This window comes from Chiloscyllium plagiosum, chromosome 3 (assembly GCF_004010195.1).
Source record: "Chiloscyllium plagiosum isolate BGI_BamShark_2017 chromosome 3, ASM401019v2, whole genome shotgun sequence".
Lineage (NCBI taxonomy): Eukaryota > Metazoa > Chordata > Chondrichthyes > Orectolobiformes > Hemiscylliidae > Chiloscyllium > Chiloscyllium plagiosum.
The window spans coordinates 38,000,614-38,020,016 of record NC_057712.1 but is presented as its reverse complement, the minus strand read 5'-3'; the positions used below and the strand labels follow the sequence as shown (position 1 = coordinate 38,020,016).

At 40.8% G+C, this 19,403-nt stretch overlaps 1 protein-coding gene across 3 annotated transcripts in view; it reads left to right on the top strand.

Annotated features, from left to right (window-relative positions):
• Positions 1-19,403, top strand: part of LOC122542453 (signal-induced proliferation-associated 1-like protein 2) — a 557,075-nt gene that overhangs the window by 232,257 nt on the left and 305,415 nt on the right. For all 3 annotated transcript variants that reach the window (XM_043680159.1, XM_043680169.1, XM_043680179.1), the window contains exons 5-6: positions 5,268-5,442; positions 9,219-9,322. In XM_043680159.1, the coding sequence (XP_043536094.1) occupies positions 5,268-5,442; positions 9,219-9,322 (279 nt within the window). The remainder of the gene's footprint in view (positions 1-5,267; positions 5,443-9,218; positions 9,323-19,403) is intronic.

Below are 19,403 nucleotides of genomic sequence, written 5' to 3'. Positions count from 1 at the left end.
CCCCCAAGTCCCTCCTCCCTATCTTTTATCTTAGCCTGCTGGACAAACGTTCCTAATTCCTGAAGAAGGGCTTATGCCCGAAACGTCGATTCTCCTGTTCCCTGGATGCTGCCTGACCTGCTGCGCTTTTCCAGCAACACATTTTCATCTCTGATCTCCAGCATCTGCAGACCTCACTTTCTCCTTTGAAAATAACTACCTGTGTTTACACACTGGAGTATAGCACGGCCAAAAAAATGGGATGCAGTATGAGAAGCAGTTAACTCAACTGGAAAAGAAGACCAAGTCGGTTGAGTCTGTGAGCTCATGGAAATTCAGTGGGAGCACCACGCTAGTGAAGTTAGCTGTTTGGTAAGAACTGAGAATTTACGAGAAAATGTGGTCTTCAGGTATACAACTACCAGGACGTAGATCGTGGTTGAGCCGTTTTTAGTTGGAGGTGTTTCTGAGGAATTTCAGAGGCTAATTTGTCCAAAGTGAAGATTTGATAACTCCTGTGACAGGAGCAAAATTACGTTGTGATTTAGTGATTTGTAGTGCCTCTAATGTCCGGCTGGATTGTAGAGAAATCCATGGGATTTGTCTTGACCTTACTTCTATTTGATATGTTCTGTAGGGTGTTTCATCACAGTTGGCCTATTAATCCACATTTTTCCTGATGTTAATTCTGAATGTTGAGTACAAGTATATGCAAATGTATTATTTACTTTCCTGAATTTATATAATTTATTTGTTTAAAACCATGGAATCTTGTGGCCTTATTCTGATGATAAACCCTGCAATTTCAAATCTTTTAAAAGCAAAAAAAGACTTTTAACAATATTGCGACATAAATTTGGTGGCATTGTCGGGGACTGTGATAGACAGTAGAACTAGTGAACACCATTTAAAACTGTGGAGGAAATTACTGCAGATGCTGCAATCTGTACTGAACATTAAAAAAAATCATCTGATGAAGTCATCTAGACTCAGAACATTGGCTTGCTCTTTCTCCACAATGTTGCCTGACCCCCTGAGATTTCCAGCACTTTTCGTTTAAAATGTGTCCCATTTAAGATGGAGATGTGAGGAAATGTTTTTTCTCAGAGGGTTATTAGTCTGTGGAACACTCTTTCCCAACAGAGAAATTGAGGCAGGATCGTTGGTACTTTTTAGCCTCAATTAATGAGTGACTCAGAGAGTATGGGGGAATACAGGAAATTGGTGTTGAGGCCACAATCAGAACAAACCAATCTTATCAAATGGCAGGGCCAGTCTCAAGGGGCTAAGTGGCCTACTGTTACTCCTCATTTATATGTTTGAAGCTGCTGTCCAGTCATAAACAAAATGCCGCATCTTCAACAGCTCTCTTTCATTGAATGTTTCGATATGACGTGAACAAGTTCCTGTCATCTCAGTTGAGTTGGATTTCTTGACCAGGGTACATGTACTTTGTCTTTGTTAATGATTAAGTCAACAGCAAGTATTAATTATTCATTTATTTATTATATCTGCAGCCTGTCTCTACTGCAACTGACAAATCAATAAGTAGTTTTAAAGTTTTTAGTGATAGCTCATTCCTTAATATTTAATGGTCAGAAAAGATCTTCATGAGTTTGAACATTTAGTTTACTGCACATAAATCTTCAAACTGACATGATTTAATCCTAAGGGCAAGGTTACTTAGTGTTTGAAAGATCAATGGCCGAGACAGCCAATTGAAGCATGTGAAGTGAGTGAGCATTGCTGAGAGAACTTGAGTATTTCATTTGAAGCCTAAAATTTGTGAAAATTTAATGTAGCTTTAACTCATTTTGATACTTGGATAATTTTCATGTATACAGTTACTATATATAAATTAATGAATATTCATTACACTTTCAGAAAACTGATTATGAAAGCCTTGCTGTTGAACAGTAATATTGTACATCCTTAAAGCACATTTCTCGTTTTCTTCTTTTTAGTTTTGTTGAATTCTGCTCTGAGCCACATTTTATTTTTTGACAATTGTTATATTTTGTACATCATTGAAGAGTGTTGTCATAATACTGGTTCCTTTTACAAGGTTACGATGCCCTTGAGTTTTTTTTCAGAAGTTCTATCGACGCAAGGTTCCATCATGTCTGACGTTTGACTGGTTTATTGGCCTCTTGTTTACCCTAACAGATAATACCTCCTGCCTAAGACTGTCATGTCTTAAATGTTAAAAATCACACAACACCAGATTATAGGCCAACAGGTCTATTTGGAAGCACCAACTCTGTTGGTCTATAACCTGGTATTGTGTGAGTTTTAACTTTGTAAACCCCAGTCCAACACTGGCACTTCCACAATCATGTCTTAAAAGAAACTGGTATAATCAAAGCTGTGTAGCTAGCCTTCGTTTAGGTTAGAGTTTTATTTCAGTTCAGAACTTTAGTGAGTTCAGTGGCAGCTGTGTGTGGAAAAGGGCCGTGGGATCTTCTTTCTCCTTCTGCCCCTCTGACTTCACAAAGTATAAGCTGTCTGTATCATTTTTACTGTTTGTACAATGGGATGTGTGTATTGAGTCTGTTGCCAGTATTTTCAGAACAGCATCACTAAATTGGGTTTGGATAGGATAAGTTGTCCGGTATTCTATTTCCTGTTCTTTGTGTTTCATTCTGTAATTTTGTATGTAAATTCTGTTTGTTTAAAACTTGGTAGTCGAACCAGGGAATATCCACTACACACTTTGCTAAAACAAATAGCAAAGTTACGGTTGGGGTTACCTACTTAAAAGTGTCTTTAGGGGTCTAGCCTAGTCCATAAGTGTGGTGCTGGAAAAGCACAGCAGGTCAGGCAGTATCCAAGATCCAGGAGGGTCAACGTTTTGGGCATATGCTGTTCATCTGATATGTTTGGGGGGGAGGGGGCTGAGAGATAAATAGGAGAGTGGAAGTGGGGGGGAAGGTATCTGCGAATAAGACAGGTGGATGCAGGCAGGGGGTGATAGGTCGATAGCAGGGTGGAGCGGATAGGTGGGGACGAAGATGGACAGGTCAAGATGGTGGTGCCGAGTTGGAGGGTTGGATCTGGGATGAGGTGGAAGGAGGGGAGATTTGGAAACTAATGAAATCGATTTTGATGCCGTGTGATTGAATGTCCCAAGGCGAAAGATGAGGCGTTCTTCTTTGAGGGTGGCTTGGATGTGGCAGTGGAGGAAGCCCCAGAAATGCATGTCATTGGTGAAATGGTCAGCCACAGGGTGGTGGGGTTGTTTGGAGTGTGCGTCCCAGAGATGTTCTCTTAAACATTTTGCAAGTTGGCTTCCTGTCCCCGTTGTAGACCACATCGAGAGCAACATACGCAGTAGATGAGGTATTTGATTGTGCAGGAAAATCTCTGTTGGATGTGAAAACATCATTTGGGGCCTTAGATGGAGGTGAGGGGGTTGGTGTCCCAGCCAGGCTCTTTAATTGCACCTCCCCTTAATCCACCCCCAGCCCTGAAGAAGGGTTACACCTGAAATGTCGACTTCTTCACCTCCTGATGCTGCCTAGTTGGTTGTGTTTGCCTGCTAGGTTAGTTTGAAGGCTGACTGTTTCACTCTTGGACTGTAGCTGTGGCTTTGACTGTGAAGCATCCCAGAATATTTTATTGAATTGAAGGTGGGGTACAGATACAAGTTTTTAAATGAGAAATCCTTTGTGTGTGAAAGGTCCCATCTGCATCTGTCAAAATTTTGAATCTGGGGGCAGACTTCCATGCACATTAGTGATTTACAGAACTTTGTCTTAGCTGCAGTTTGACCTCGTTTGTACATATCACTAACACTAGAGCATTAGATTCTGTTTATAGCGATGGAATTTTAGCATGTAATGGTATGTAATGATGGATATGTTCACTTCCATAGCAACTCCACAAATAAGACCTGTCTACATATATGACCAAATATTATTGTATAGGTATCAGCCCATATCCACAATTGCTTATGCTTCTGCTTTAGTCTATGTCTTTAGCTGATTACATTGTACTCAAAATATAAATAACTTCTCAAGCACAATTACAAATGAGTTCAGATATATACAAACTTCAATTATTCCCCTCGCTACAAAATCTCTGAGCTAGAAATAGACTCAAGTCTGAATAGAATGATTATATGACTGTAATAGATCTTCCAACTACAGCCAATACTCCAAAGTAGTTTGTTGCAATGTTGTCAATCTAATTAAATAAATGTAATATAATTCTACTTGATCAGAATAAAGTTAGATATCCTAAATATTCTTGCAGATGGAATCAATAATTGATGGTAGATACACATGATTGAGCAATTGAAATCAATTCTACTTTTGGGAGAGAATTCTGCAAGCATAATGGAGGATATGGAGTATATGGAGGATAGTGGGTTAGTATAGGTTAGGTGGGCTTGGATCGGCGCAACATCGAGGGCCAAAGGGCCTGTACTGCGCTGTATTCTTCTATGTTCTATAATCCTCCTTCAAGAGATGATAGAGAGAATTTCAGTGGGCAACATGTTTTTGAACAGATTTGCTGCACTGTACAATGAATCTTTTCTAGGTTCACCATAACTGTTGTGTTTGCATGAAAATATCAGATTCAGGCAAATCGTCTAAGCAACTAAAGGTTGGGTACTGAGAGAATTTGCATTGAAGTGTCAGCCATTGCTCAGAGTGCAGAATTTTTTTTCCTCTGAAATAGATGATTGAGAGTTCAAGTCCCATTCCAGAGATGTAACTTCACAATTCTAGGTCATTGCTTCTTTTACAAAATGTGGGAGTGCTGCACAAATTGAGATGCTTTTGTTTGAATGTAATTTTAATCGGAGTCACCATACGTCTCTCCGATAATCACAGAAGTTGCCGTAGCACTTTTGAAAAAGAGCTGGAGGTTATCTTTGATGTCCTGGTTAATATTTATCCCTCAACTTTACTAAACAAATTATCATTATCATATTGTTATGAGACTTTGTTGTAAAAACAAATTAGTTGCTGTATTTCTTACATCAGAATAGTGACCATGCTTCAAAAATGGCTATATGAACATCCAGAAAGAGAGAAAAATGCAAGCTTTTCTTTGCATTTTTACATGACCAGCAAATTTAGATCATGAGTAGTGAATGCATTTGAATAGTTTGGTGGAAAGTTGAATACTGTTTCGTTGCCTCCTAATATAACAAGATTTTTAAAAATGAATTTAGAGGTGAAATGTTAAATTTGACACCAGAAGATATTTTGTGATTAAATTTAATCGTCCTGTTATCATGTATTTTGTAGTTATTTGTTTAAAATATTATTTTGTTTCAGCTAAGCTTCCAGCATAAAGTTGGAGTCCTATACTGTAAAGCAGGCCAAAGCACAGAAGAGGAGATGTATAACAATGAGACAGGAGGCCCAGTGTTCGAAGAGTTCCTTGATCTCCTTGGCCACAGGGTGAGATTGAAGGGCTTCAGCAAGTACAGAGCACAGCTGGATAACAAAAGTAAGTAACCACTTCTCTTATTTTCAGGTTATGACCCTCCCCATACAACAGTCAAAACAATTATCCAAATACAGAACATAGTTAAAATAACCTGAAAACACCAAGCAAAATAAAATTTCAATCTATTCTCCACCATGTTCTCTTGACAGCAGTTCAAAACCAAAGAAATTCTGTCTCTGATTCATCCCATATCTTTGCTGTGAACTATGAATCTCAGAACACGGAGTTGAGACATGTTCAGTTTTTAATAACCCACAGATTTCTAACTGAACATTCTTGGTATGGACGCTGCTTCCTGGTGCCTGCCACTTCAACAGACCACTGGCCAAAGTCTCTCTCCCAGGCTTGCTGTAGTACTTCAGCAAAGCTCAGTGCAAGCATCTCTTTTTTATGTTCTCTGCTTGTGGACTGTGTAGTCTTCAGGACATTTTCTCCCATGTTCTTACCGCCACCCCCAAACACCAGGTCTTCTGATCACATGGGCTGCTTTCTCCACACCAATCCATTTTCACCCACTAATGGTTCCCATTATCATTATTTTGGTGGAGTTGTGGATAGTGAGGAGGGCTGTTGTCGGCTGCAAAGGGACTTAGATATGATGCAGAGCTGGGCTGAGGAGTGGCAGATGGAGTTCAACCCTGTCAAATGTGAGGTTGACCATTTTGGAAGGACAAATAAGAATGCGGAATACAGGGTTAACGGTAGGGTTCTTAGTAAGGTGGAGGAGCAGAGGAATCTTGGGGTCTATGTTCATAGATGTTTGAAAGTTGCCACTCAGGTGGATAGAGCTTGTAAGAAGGCCTATGGTGTATTAGCGTTCATTAGCAGAGAGATTGAATTCAAGAGTCGTGAGGTGATGTTGCAGCTGTATAGGACCTTGGTAAGGCCACATTTGGAGTACTGTGTGCAGTTCTGGTCGCCTCATTTTAGGAAAGATGTGGAAGCTTTGGAGAGGGTGCAGAGGAGATTTACCAGGACGTTGCCTGGAATGGAGAATAGGTCATACAAGGGTAGGTTGAGAGTGCTAGGCCTTTTCTCATTGGAACGGCAAAGGATGAGGGGTGACTTGATAGAGGTTTATAAGATGATCAGGGGAATAGATAGAGTAGACAGTCAGAGACTTTTTTCCCTGGGTACAACAGAGTTTTACAAGGGGACATAAATTTAAGGTGAAGGGTGGAAGGTATAGGGGGGGTGTCAGGGGTAGGTTCTTGACCCAGAGAGTGGTGGGGGCATGGAATGCGCTGCCTGTGGGAGTGGCAGAGTCAGAATCATTGGTGACCTTTAAGCAGTACATGGATAGGTGCTTAAGCTAGGACAAATGTTCGGCACAACAACGAAGGGCCTGTTCTGTGCTGTATTGTTCTATGTTCTATTATCAGCTTTTCTTTCTCCCAGGTTCACCATGATCAATTCCTGTTAAAGTGTGTGGTGCTGGAAAAGCACAGCCGGTCAGGCAGCATCCGAGGAGCAGGAGAAGCGACGTTTCAAGCATAAGCTCTTCATCAGGAATGAGGGGGTGGCCCAAGGGGGCTGAGAAATAAATTGGAGAGGTTAGGGCTGGGGGGGGAAGGTAGCTGAGGGTGCGATAGGTAGATGAAGTTGGGGGTGAAGGTGATAGGTGGGAGAAAAGACAGACAGGTCATGATGGTGGTGATGAGTTGGCAGGTTGGATCTGGGATAAAGTGGGGGGGAGGGGAAATGAGGAAACTGGTGAAAACGACATTGATCCCGTGTGGTTGGAGGGTCCGAAGGAGGAAGATTAGGTGTTCTTCCTCCAGACATCGGGTGGTAAGGGTTTGGCAATGAAGGAGGCCCAGGATCTGCATGTTCTTGGGGAATGGGAGGGGGAGTTAGCATTTGGCCACAGGGCAGTGGGGTTGTTTTGTGCTTGTGTCCTGGAGATGTTCTCTGAAGTATTCCGCAAGTAGGCATCCTGTCTATCCAGTGTAGAGGAGACCACATCAGAGCAATGGATACAGTGAATGACTGTGTGGAAGTACAGGTAAATCTCTGATAGATGTGGAAAGTTCCTTTGGGGCCTTGGACAGAGTCGGGTGGAGGTGTGCGCACAGGTTTTGCAGTTCTTGAGGTGGTAGGGAAAGGTGCCGGGAGGGGAGAGTGGGGATGGTGGGGGGTGCGGACCTAACAATGGGGTTGCAGAGGGAATGATCTTTATGGATTGCAGTTAGGGGTGGAGAGGGAAATATATCCCTGATGGTGAGGTCTGTTTGTAGGTTGAAATGGCGGAGGATAGTGCAATGTATCTGGAGGTTTGTGGGGTGGAAGGTGAAGACCAGGAGGCTTCTGTCCATGTTGTGGTTGAAGGGGTGGGCCTCAAGGGCGGAGGTGTGGGAAGTGGATGAGATACCCTGGAGGGCATCATCAACCATGTGGGAGGGGAAATTGCAGTCTCTGAAGAAGGAGGCCATCTGGTATGTTCTGTGGTGGAATTGGTACTCCTGGGAGCATATGCAACGGAGGAATTGGGAATAAGGGATAACATGAGACAGGGTGAGAGTAGTTGTAATCCAGGTGTCGGTAGGCTTGTAGTAGATGTCTCTGTTGAGTCGGTCATTGTTAATGGAGCTGGAGAGGTTCAGGAAGGGAAGGGAGTGTCCAAGATGGTCCAGATGAACTTAAGGCTGGGGTGGAATATGTTAGTGAAGTTGGTAAATTGTTCAACCTCCTCATGGGAGCGCAGGTTGGCGCAGATACAGTCATTGATGTAGTGGAGGAAAATGTGGGGAATGGTGCCAGTGTAACTGCGGAAGATGGGCTGTTCCATGTACCAGATGAAGAGACAGACATAGCTGGGGCCCATGCAGGTGCCCATAGCTACCCCTTTGGTCAGGAGGAAGTGGGAGGATTCAAAGGAGAAATTATTGAGGGTGAGGACCAGTTCAGCTAAACGAATGAGAGCATCAGTGGAAGGGTACTGGTTGGGATGCCAAGAGAAGAAGAAATGGTGGGTTTGGAAGCCTTCGTCATGGTTGATAGATGTGTACAGGGACTGAATGCCCATGGAGAAGAAGAGGAGGCCGGGAAACAAAAGTCTTGGAGTAGGTAGAGGGTGTGGGTGGTGTCCTGAATGTAGGTGGGAGTTCCTGGACCGGGAGGGATAGGACAGTATCAAAGTATGTGGAGATGAGTTCGGTGAAGCAGGAGCAGACTGAGACAATGGGTTGACTGGGGCAGTCTGGTTTGTGAATTTTGGGTCGGAGGTTCCTGTACTGTGAGGTTGGAGGCCGTGGGTGGGAGATCCCCTGAGGTGATGAGTTTGTGTATAGTCTGGGAGATGATCCATTCCTGCCCATTTGCTATTCTGTATCTCGCTTTCGCTCGCTGTCTCGCTATTCCTTTAGTCCCATTTCTCCACCTTTAGCACATACACCACCCTTTCCTGGCTACAATCTGTTTTGAAGAAGAGTTGTTTGACCTGAAACATTGACTCTGCTTTCTCTGCACAGATGCTCCCACACCTGCTGAGTTTCTCCAGCTATTTCTATGATTGGAATGGGAGCTGTCCAACAGCATATTCCTGTCTTCCATCATTCAAGTTCATAAACATTTTTGGGTAAAAGTTAAAGATAATCAATTTTCCTCCTGTTTTTGTTATACTTTGTTTGGAAACGGGAACATTTCAGTTCTGCCATCATTTGACTTCTTGAACATTCTTTCCTTCCCAAAATGTGTTCTTTGGAAAAGTAGTGATTGTTTGTTCTTATGATTTCTTATCAAATGTTTGTACAGCATGCTTTATTTTAATGTTTCAGCTGACTCCACAGGAACGCATTCTCTGTATACTACATACAAGGATTATGAAATCATGTTCCATGTGTCAACGATGCTTCCATACACACCCAACAATAGGCAACAGGTACTCAAGGCTCTGAACTCAAACATAGCATTAGTAGAGTTTTACAGAGATTGGATGTGGTGCAATATTTTCTCGTTTCCAGCATTTGGATGCAATAATTGTGTGTCTTTCTCTGTATTAAATTTTGGTTGGTGTAAATGTTAGTGTTAAAAATTGGTTCCAGCTTTTGCAGCATCTATATTCATAACTAATAATGGTATAATCTTGTTCTTTTCCATGTGGTGTTATAGCTATCAAAGGTTTAGTATATACATTTTAGACATTATATACCCTGTATGTTAGATCTGAAATATACAAATTCCTCGTCGTATCTTCTACCTGATTCTTTGCACTGCTCTGTATTTAAGGTCTGTTGCACGACTATGTAAGCACATTTTAATTTGCACATTTTAAAACAAAAGGATTGTAGCTGTTCTAATGGCTGGTCGAATCAAACTAATATACAATTAAATAATACAAACTAAAAAGTTGAGATTTCTTCTTGGTCTGAGTTGAATTAGCCAGTTTTAAAATGCTAAACTAGGGACGGAGAGAAAAAAACCAGCCGTTCTTGATAACTAGTAAACTTGACATTAAAATGTGTAAAAGGAGAAAGGGTGAGGAGCTTGGCTGCAGTGCTTTCTAATTTAGTGATACTCAAATTTTTTGGTTAAAGGTAATGCAAAGGCACACATTTTGCATTGGCTTTGATAGCAATGGTTCCAGCTAAAGATACTCCTCGTCCTATCTTGACCCTCCCTTACTCTTCCTAATATTTCCCTCCCTGGTGCAATGTGAGCTATGTTGAGAAAGGTGGGAAAATACTCAAAATTAACAAATCAGAACCTCAGTGTGGAGAAAGAGTTCTGACTTTCCCCCAAGCCTTAATGGGCAAGCACGTAATCTCAACATTGAGTGGTAGCCTTGTTTCCATGAATTTGCATCTCATTAAACCCCCAACTTGCCTTATTTTAACTTCCAATTCTCTCTTTCCTTGAGAAACTGGACAGCACAAATTCTGTCACCAGAGTGGGTACCTTGTGGTTGCAGCTCGTTAAATTTCTGTCCTGGCCATAATCTAACTGCATCTTCACAATGATGTTCCTGCAAGTACCATGGGCTCTTTCCATCTTAACTATCTCAACCCTTCATCCACATAGGTCAATGTCAGCAAACCACGGGCATTGCCATATCATCATGCTTGCTTTCAGAGCACTTGCACCTTTTAAAAAAACTTTACTTCGAAACTCGGCATCACCTGGGACTCACTTGCTTCTGCCCAGTCACACTCGCAGAGACTCAAACATGTCAAGCAATTACAGCAAACATTTTATCAAGTGTGCTACTTGATCAAATAATCTGGATAATCAAGGGGTCCGGATAATCAATGTATAAACCGATTAAGTAACAAATGTAATGTGGGGGTATACACATCACTGTTATACTTTCTTTGCCGCATAAATCATTTGAGTAACAATGCAACTTTTCCTTAACTAAAATTTGCTAGCGGAAAGCTTTCACTCCCTCCCTCAAATGATTACTCTGACGTCGCAGTATTTGAGGAGAAATTGACTCTCAATTGAATCAACTGTTGATATTTCATGTGGCCATTCAATTGAGCAACAAATATATTTACATTTAAGCAATTTAAAGAAAAAAAATTGGACAGAAGGATACAGTAAACTTTGCAGTATTTGTGGTATGTAATTTTTGCCACTTTATTGAGATTGCCGGTTAAAACAAAGTTTGCTGTACTAAGAATCTAACCCGTGGGCCTTGGCTGTTTTCTTGATGCTCCCTTACTTTGCCTGCATTTGGAAACTCCAATCTGTGTATACTTCATATTGCTTTCTTAGCACCCATTCACTGACGTGTGGGCTGCCAGGATCTCCGGATCAAATTGCTTTTTTAGCATAAAGTGTCATTACTCAAATTCAAGCTGCTGACCCCTGTGGGTTGCATTGTTTTTCAGTGCAGAGGAAGAAGTAGGCAATTTATGATCGGGGGAGCACTGACCATTCAAGGCTGATGGACATGTCAGTGCGTGGCTCCATGATACTTCAGTGTCACACCTGCAGCAAACATCCTGGTCAAAAAAATGACCATGCGTCAAAAGGGAGCAAGTACTGTGAATCAATCACTCTGGATTGTAGGCCAGATTTTTCTTCCAGGAAACAAATGAGAGTAGAGTATGAAAGCGCATTGTGATACATAAGCAGGCGAGCTCGAAAAGGTGTCCTCTGTGAGAGGGTAGGAAGCACAACGAGCAAGAACGTTGAATAGTTTGGGAGGATGAGGTGGGTAAAAACTATTGAGTGGAAATGATACATTTAATACTAAGAGTTATAATCCATGAGCCTTGATGAAATGTGGCAGATTTTGAGTGAGTGGTGGTTTTTTGAGCGAGAGGTAGCAGAGAGAGGATGGTGGCACTTAGCCTTATGGATTGCATTAGATTATTGACCCTTCCTGTACTACTGGGTGACCCACTTTACTGAGAATACAGCACTGACCGGAGTTGCAGTTTGTCTCCAAGCTGCCTTGCTCTAGTGTGTCCTCCTGTGGCTGTGGCGCTTAGCTGGGACAAAGGACTGCACTTCTTTCCACCATATGCACCAACATCTCCAGATCTTTGTCTGCAAAATGGGGAGCAAGCTTTCCTTTCTTTGGGCCATGTATTGAATGTAGAGGCTCAAGCACTATAGGATGAGGGGTTGTTGCTGACGTGCAGCAACTGAATTGGTATGGATGTAGGTTTGCTCGCTGAGCTGGGAGGTTCATTTCCAGATGTTTCGTCACCTTACTAGGTAACATCTTTAGTGGAAGAAGTGAGGACTGCAGATGCTAGAGATCAGAGCTGAAAATGTGTTGCTGGAAAAGTGCAGCAGGTCAGGCAGCATCCAAGGTGCAGGAGAATCGACGTTTCGGGCATGTGCCCTTCAGTGGGCCTCAGGCAAAGCAGTGTACATGATTCCTGCTTTCTGTTTACATGTTTGGGTTTCTTTGGGTTGGTGATGTCACTTCTTGTAGTGATGTTATTTCCTATTCTATTTCGCAGGTGGTGGTAGATGGGGCCTAATTCAATGTGTTTGTTGATAGAGTTCCTGTTGGAATGCCATGCTTCTCGGAATTCTTGTGTGTGTCTCTGCTTGGCTTGACCTAAGATCAATGTGTTGTCCCAGTCGAAGTGGTGTCCTTCCTTATCTGTATGTAAGGATACTAGTGAGAGAGGGTCATGTCATTTTGTGGCTAGTTAGTGTTCATGTATCCTGTTGGCTAGTTTTCTGCCTGTTTGTCCAATGTAGTGTTTGTTATAGTTCTTGCACAGTATTTTGTAAACGACATTCATTTTGCTTGTTGTCTGTATAGGGTCTTTCAAGTTCATTCACTGCTGTTTTAGTGTGTTGGTGGGTTTGTGGGCTACCATGATGCCAAGGGGTCTGAGTAGTCTGGCAGTCATTTCTGAGATGTCTTTGACTGCTAAGATCCCTTGGCATCATAGTAGCCCACAAACCCAGCAACAGCAACTTGAAAGACCCTATACAGACAACGAGCAAAATGAATGTCATTTACAAAATACCATGCAAGAACTGTAACAAACACTACATTGGACAAACAGGAAGAAAACTAGCCACCAGGATACATGAACACCAACTAGCCACAAAACAACATGACCCTCTCTCACTAGTATCCTTACATACAGATAAGGAAGGACACCACTTCGACTGGGACAACGCATCTACCTTAGGACAAGTCAAACAGAGACTTGCACAAGAATTCCTAGAAGCATGGCATTCCAACCGGAACTCTATCAATAAACACATCGAGTTAGACCCCAACCACCACCCCCTGAAAAAAAGAATAGGAAATGACATCACCAACCCAAACATATAAATAGAAAGCAGGAATCATGTACACTGCTTTGCCTGAGGCCCACTGAAGATGTTACCTAGTAGGGTGATGAAACATCTGGAAATTAACCTCCCAGCTCAGTGAGCAAGCGTACAGCCAGAACCTCAACCTGAGCTACAAATCTTCTCAAAACTCGCTGAATTGGTATGCAAGTGGGAGATTGGCTTTAAAATTGGCACCAGCGCCATGCAAACTGGAAGAATCCAGCAGTGGTAAGCACTTGTCCCTTTACAGCTGCACGATTCCCCAGAAAAGGTTCCCAAGAGTTGATTGTGTAATTAATGAGGTGAAGAGTGGAAGGCTATGGGAGAATAGTTGCTCCAAGCCATAGTAAATCAGTTGCCATGAGTCTCACTCAACAACATACTTAAATGGAAAAGGGAAAATTCCATCCCTCATACTTGCTCCTGTGAGTGCATGGCTGTCTCTTCACACTCTTTTAATTTAAAAGTTTAAAATTCTAACTTTTCTATTTTTTTGTCTTGCTTCACCTTTCCCTAATTTGAACTTGTAAGGCATAGTATAGTGTGTGTGTGTGTGTGTGTGTGTGTGTGTGTGTGTGTGTCAGAATAATACAATAATATAATCCCTTTTCAGTTCTCATTCCAGCTGAGATACATTTGGAACATTACCCTAAATGTGGGAGGCAATGGTAAATACCACTGATAATAAAAAATGGCAGCAAACAATTTAGGATCAAGCATTAGCAGATAACGAGTCAAGGACCTACTTTTAGGGTAACATTGCATAGTGCTACATAATGCCATTGCAAAGTGCACTCCATGTTTAATAAATCTTTGGAACATTCCTAATAAAGTACTGTGCATCTGAAATTAGAACCTGATGAAATATTAATATATGCTGATCTGTTAATTTTAGTCTAATTAGGAATAATTTACAAGTATTGCACACTTGATCTGTGCTACAATTCTCTATTGTGATTTCTATATGTATTCTTCTCCTTCATTTAATTTTGTCATTATATCCTCAACATTTATTTACTAGTAGCAAGTAGGGAGTCTGGCCCTTGGATTTTGCCATTATTGTTTGTTTTGATCATTGGGTGAGGTTCAACTAGCTATGTGTAAAGTGTTCTCTAGTATGTACAGCCCTCTTAGAACTCCACTCCTCCAGTCTGGTCCCTTGCATGTTCACAGTACTCATCACTCCATTACTGGTGGCCAAGTTGTCAGATCTCCAGGCCTGGAATCCACACTGTAACACTCTAACCAAACTCTAACTCTAATCAGTACTGATACCTCCTCCTGTGGCTCAATGTCAAATCTTATCTGATAGTGTTCCTGTTAAGTGCCTTGAGATGTTTTACTCTATTAAGGGCACTGTATAAATTCATGTTGTTGCTGTGTAGGGGTTCAGTAGGTTGTCAGCTTGTGGAGATTTCTAGCTCTGTACTTTGTGCATGCTTTTTTTTGCCAGCTTTTGGATACCTGTTAAATCCAATGCCATGGTGTTGGGAGATAAAGGGTAGGTGATTTAAATTTTCTGTCATTAATATATCAATCGAAACTTGAGAATTTATTCTTGATTTAAATAAATTCTCTGACGTAGAAATGCATGAGGGTCAAGAGGGAGTTAGCAATAAAATTCCGTTTGTGGGCTGCATTCAAACATTGAAATCAATTTTCTCTTTGTTTCTTTTTGATAGATGTTCAGTGTGTGAATGCTGCTGAACAGCCTGACTGTTTGAGGACATCAGTAGGAGGAAAATGAAGTGTATTCACACCACTTCCTTTATTTAGTAACACAATTCAGAATAGTGTGTTGTGTAATGATGTAACTGAAACTGTTAGTTTTGTACGAACTAAACTGTGGACTTACCTGATGGAAAGGATTTACAGGCAAGTTCTAAGCTTCTGTAGAGCTACGCTATAGCACTAACTGTGGGAACAATGGTCTCTTTTTATTTAAATATTTATTTCACCTCCTGTGAAGTGGCGCTTATCTCTCTCTTTGTGTGACATTATCACCTTATTGACATTGACATGGTTATGATTTTCAATGAATGCAAAGCATGCAATTCAGAATCAATATTTTCAAACAAAATCAAATGTTTGAGACTGTCTCAGTAACAACTGAACAGGTCCTAGAATGCTTTACAAGTCTGGAAATGATTGCTGTAAATTGGAGGGATAGGCCTGTACTCAAGGTCAGGATTCTTTCCACATGGATCCAAGTAACCTTGCAAGCTTAAGACCCAATGGGTAAAATGATACTAACCAGATAAGTCAGTGAAAGTCTTTCTAAAGCTTAAACTTCAGCTTTGAATGTATAATTTTTATTATTTAAAATCACTACCTTGTTAATCAATATAATTGATTTTTTTTAGTTCCCTATTAAACTAATGCCACAGCTTCCTAGGGTGATGTCAAATAAAATATAAACTCTCTTTTTTAAAAACACCTTTTCAGTATGGTTTAGCATTCATTAAGAAGCTGTTCTTTAAAATAAAGTCTTTCAATTTAAGAAAAAAATGATGGCACCTTTCACCATGTACTTTCATCTTTTTGCTCTTTATTGTTGATTAACCTTGAAATGCATGTTGCTAAGATAACCAGGTACGTTTTTAGATCTCTGTTAGGCAGTAATTATACAAATGAGTTGAGGCTATAAATCTTTTAGTGTATTGGTTCAGATATTTCTTTATGTCTTTGAATATCACAAAATTTAAGTTTGTTCCTGCTGAAGCTACGTAGCTTATATGACAAACTAATGTTTAGGCCTCACAAAAAACTGCTGAGAAATGTGTGCTGTAATATTTAGTCTACCCTCTTATGCAATCCACTGACAAACCTGACAATCTAACTGCTTTTGTGCAAGATGTTGGCATGTTTCATGTTGCTTGTCTAGCTAGGATTACTTTCTATATTGGTTCGTTCTTCAGTTTATAGGATTATTGGAAAATGAAAGGGAGGAACCCTAGAGAACAATCCAAACTTGCAGGTTCCATTTCTGAGCCAGGCTGCCTTTCAGTCAGTTGCTAAGCTTTGAAAAACAGTGGAAATGATTTCACTTCAAAAATTATAGCATCAGTTATAAAGTGCTTTGACATGTTGAGATTATCTATGCTCCCATAGAAATGTACCAGTAAACCTTCGTATCCATGAAATCATGCATTTCTCTATTTGTGCCAAAAAATAAATAACAAAATAAAAATCAACATCTGTGGGCAAAAAGCACGTGTCCATGATGTTTTTAACCATTTTAACTTATTTTTAACACATTCCACACTTGCAAAATTCATCATTTGCAGGCTTTTCAGCAACATGGTGGAATGACTATAAGTCCTTTTTTCTTGTTGCTATGGAATTAATTGGTTGATCCTAACCATCTAACATGGGATGACTTGGTTTGATTATTTCTTACCAGCCAGTTCACCATGGAGCCAATTTGATCCAAAATGTCCTGTTTACCCTACTCCAACTTCTGCAGAGGGAGATAGAAAGATTCTTGGGAGTTTGGCAGATTGGGTAACTGAGTGGTGCTGTACCTTTACACTAATCTTTCATTTATAATGCCAGTGTTGAAAACCAGCTTCTATTAATGGGTTTTGAAACTCCTCTGTGTTGAGTTTTAAATAAAAAATGGGAAGTTTAAACAGCTTCAATCATGTTATGTATCGCCTAACAGAGCAAACTGCATTCTTATTTTGGCACTAACTAGCAACATTCAAAGAAACCATCATAAGACAGGGGAACAAATCTGAGACTGGTGCAATCATGAGTTCTTCTTGAGACCGAGGTGAAATCTATTAGGGCAGTTTGGGTAGAACTTCTCTTTGCATCAGACATTTTAAAAATTTGTTCATGGGATGCGGATGTGACTAGGTCAGCACTTTTTGCTCATCCTTAATTGTCCAGAGGGCAGTTTTGAGTCAGACATGGGTCAAGAGTGGCATGTAGGCCACACCAAGTAGGAATGGCAAATTTCCTTCCCTAAAGGAAGGAAAGATGTCAGTGAACCAGATGAGTTTTTACAACAATTAACAGGATCTCTGCTAACATAGCTTTTAATTCCAATTTTTTAATTTGAAGTTCATAACCTAATCTGGTGGGAGCTGAACCCATGTCTCCAAAATGTAAGCCTGGCATTCTGGATTACTAGTCCAGTGACATTACCACCACCACACAGTCTTAATGATTGATAAGATTCTGATATGGAAAGCCTTGGTACTGACACTGGATGCTTGAAATGAGATGAATTTAGTTCTCCATTCTTATTATCCCTCAAATTGAACACACCAAAGCAGGGGAAAAAATCCAAATATATTTACTTTGGTGTACCTTAACTAAGTCTGCCCTCCTGTTCTATATAGTGCAAAGAGTATTTTATAATGAGCCTCCGCCAGGTTAATTAGATTGTAAGCAACATTGTGTTCCCCATTGCCTAGTTAATGTAAGTTTCTATTTCCATAAAAAGCATTATTATGTCATAGTTTCTGGTGCACATTCTTTGCTGATAATTGTACAGAGGGGAAAAAAAACTTCAAAATTACTTAGCCAGTTGTCTGGCTCACACTTATTTTCCATGAGTTTTATATGATCATGTTTTAAGTATCCTGCATTGCAGAGATTATAATAGGCTCCAAAAATAGAATTAATGGGATATTGCTATCAACAAAGTTAGAATATACTAATTGATAATGAATTGATAAGTAAATATGTATTTCTGGTCAACCTACTGTTAGTGATTTGAAAATTCTGATCAAAACGTGCTTCACCAAATTTTTACTTTTGTCGGAATCAGTATCTTTGACTGCTTGGACATAGTTGATGAACTGAATATGATATAATGAAATAATTGGTATTGTGAATACCTTTTTGCTTCCATTCCCTGTGAACCAATGTTAGTTTATAGATTGAGTAGATTTTGACTGTGTCATGATTTAAGTGAGGCTGTATCATGAAATAAAGGAAGGCAACCACTTAAAATGGTGACATTTACACTTTTTCCATAATGCACTGGAAACAGTTTACTTTAAATAAAATGATCCAACAAGCCCAAAGAAAGAAAAAAACAGTAGGTATGCTTCCTTATGGGTTGTGACTACGCATTAAGAAACAAATAAGGATCTGCAGAGTAAATTACTTTGTCTAACTGCTGATGTTGGCTGTACTAACAGTGAGCTACTCTTATTACTGGTGGAGGTGTTTTTCCTAGTGGAGTTCTGGTGGCCAAAGAGTTTTTACTTCTGCATCTCTTTGTCAGTACTTTTTTAATGCAGTTTTCCCCTCTGCCATCCAATTACTGGACTGACCTCAAAGTCATTTGCTCGTTACTGTATGCTGCTGCTGCCGATCTCAAGATTTTTAAATTCTTTTGCTAGTCTGATTGCTGGACCGCCTCATTGACACATTGATTGCTCTTTGCTACTTCGAGGCTTTTTCCTGCTACATATTATCATTTTTCTGAGTCTGGAAACCTCTTGCCAACACATAAAAATCCTTTTGGCAGCTTTTAGAGCTTGGAATTGACAAGGGCTTAACATGCAACTAATACATACCATTATGTTTATTAACTATAGGCTGTGAAATCTGTAGAGTAGAGCTTCAATAGTGATAGCTTACATCAGGTCTCAACTCCATGTGATCTGACACCTTGCACATATGCTCAGTTGTTATAGCAATGATTCTGGATCAGTGGAGCTGGAAGAGCACAGCAATTCAGGCAGCATCCGAGGACAGGCAAAATCGACGTTTCGGGCAAAAGCCCTTCATCAGGAATAAAGGCAGAGAGCCTGAAGCATGGAGAGATAAGCTAGAAGGGGGTGGGGATAGAGTAGCATAGAGTACAATAGGTCAGTGGGGGAGGAGATGAAGGTGATAGGTCAGGGAGGAGAGGGTGGAGTGGATAGGTGGAAAAGGAGCTGGGCAGGTCGGACAAGTCCGGACAATTCAAGGGGACAGTGTTGAGCTGGAGGTTAGAAACTAGGATGAGGTGGGGGAAGGGGAAATGAGGAAGCTGTTGAAGTCCACATTGATGCACCACTCCCCACCTCTTCCTCCGCTACATTGATGACTGCATTGGCGCCACCTCGAGCTTCCGCGAGGAGGTTGAGCAATTCATCAACTTCACCAACACATTCCACCCTGACCTTAAATTTACCTGGACCATCTCTGACACCTCCCTCCCCTTCCTGGATCTCTCCATCTCCATCAGTGACGACCGACTT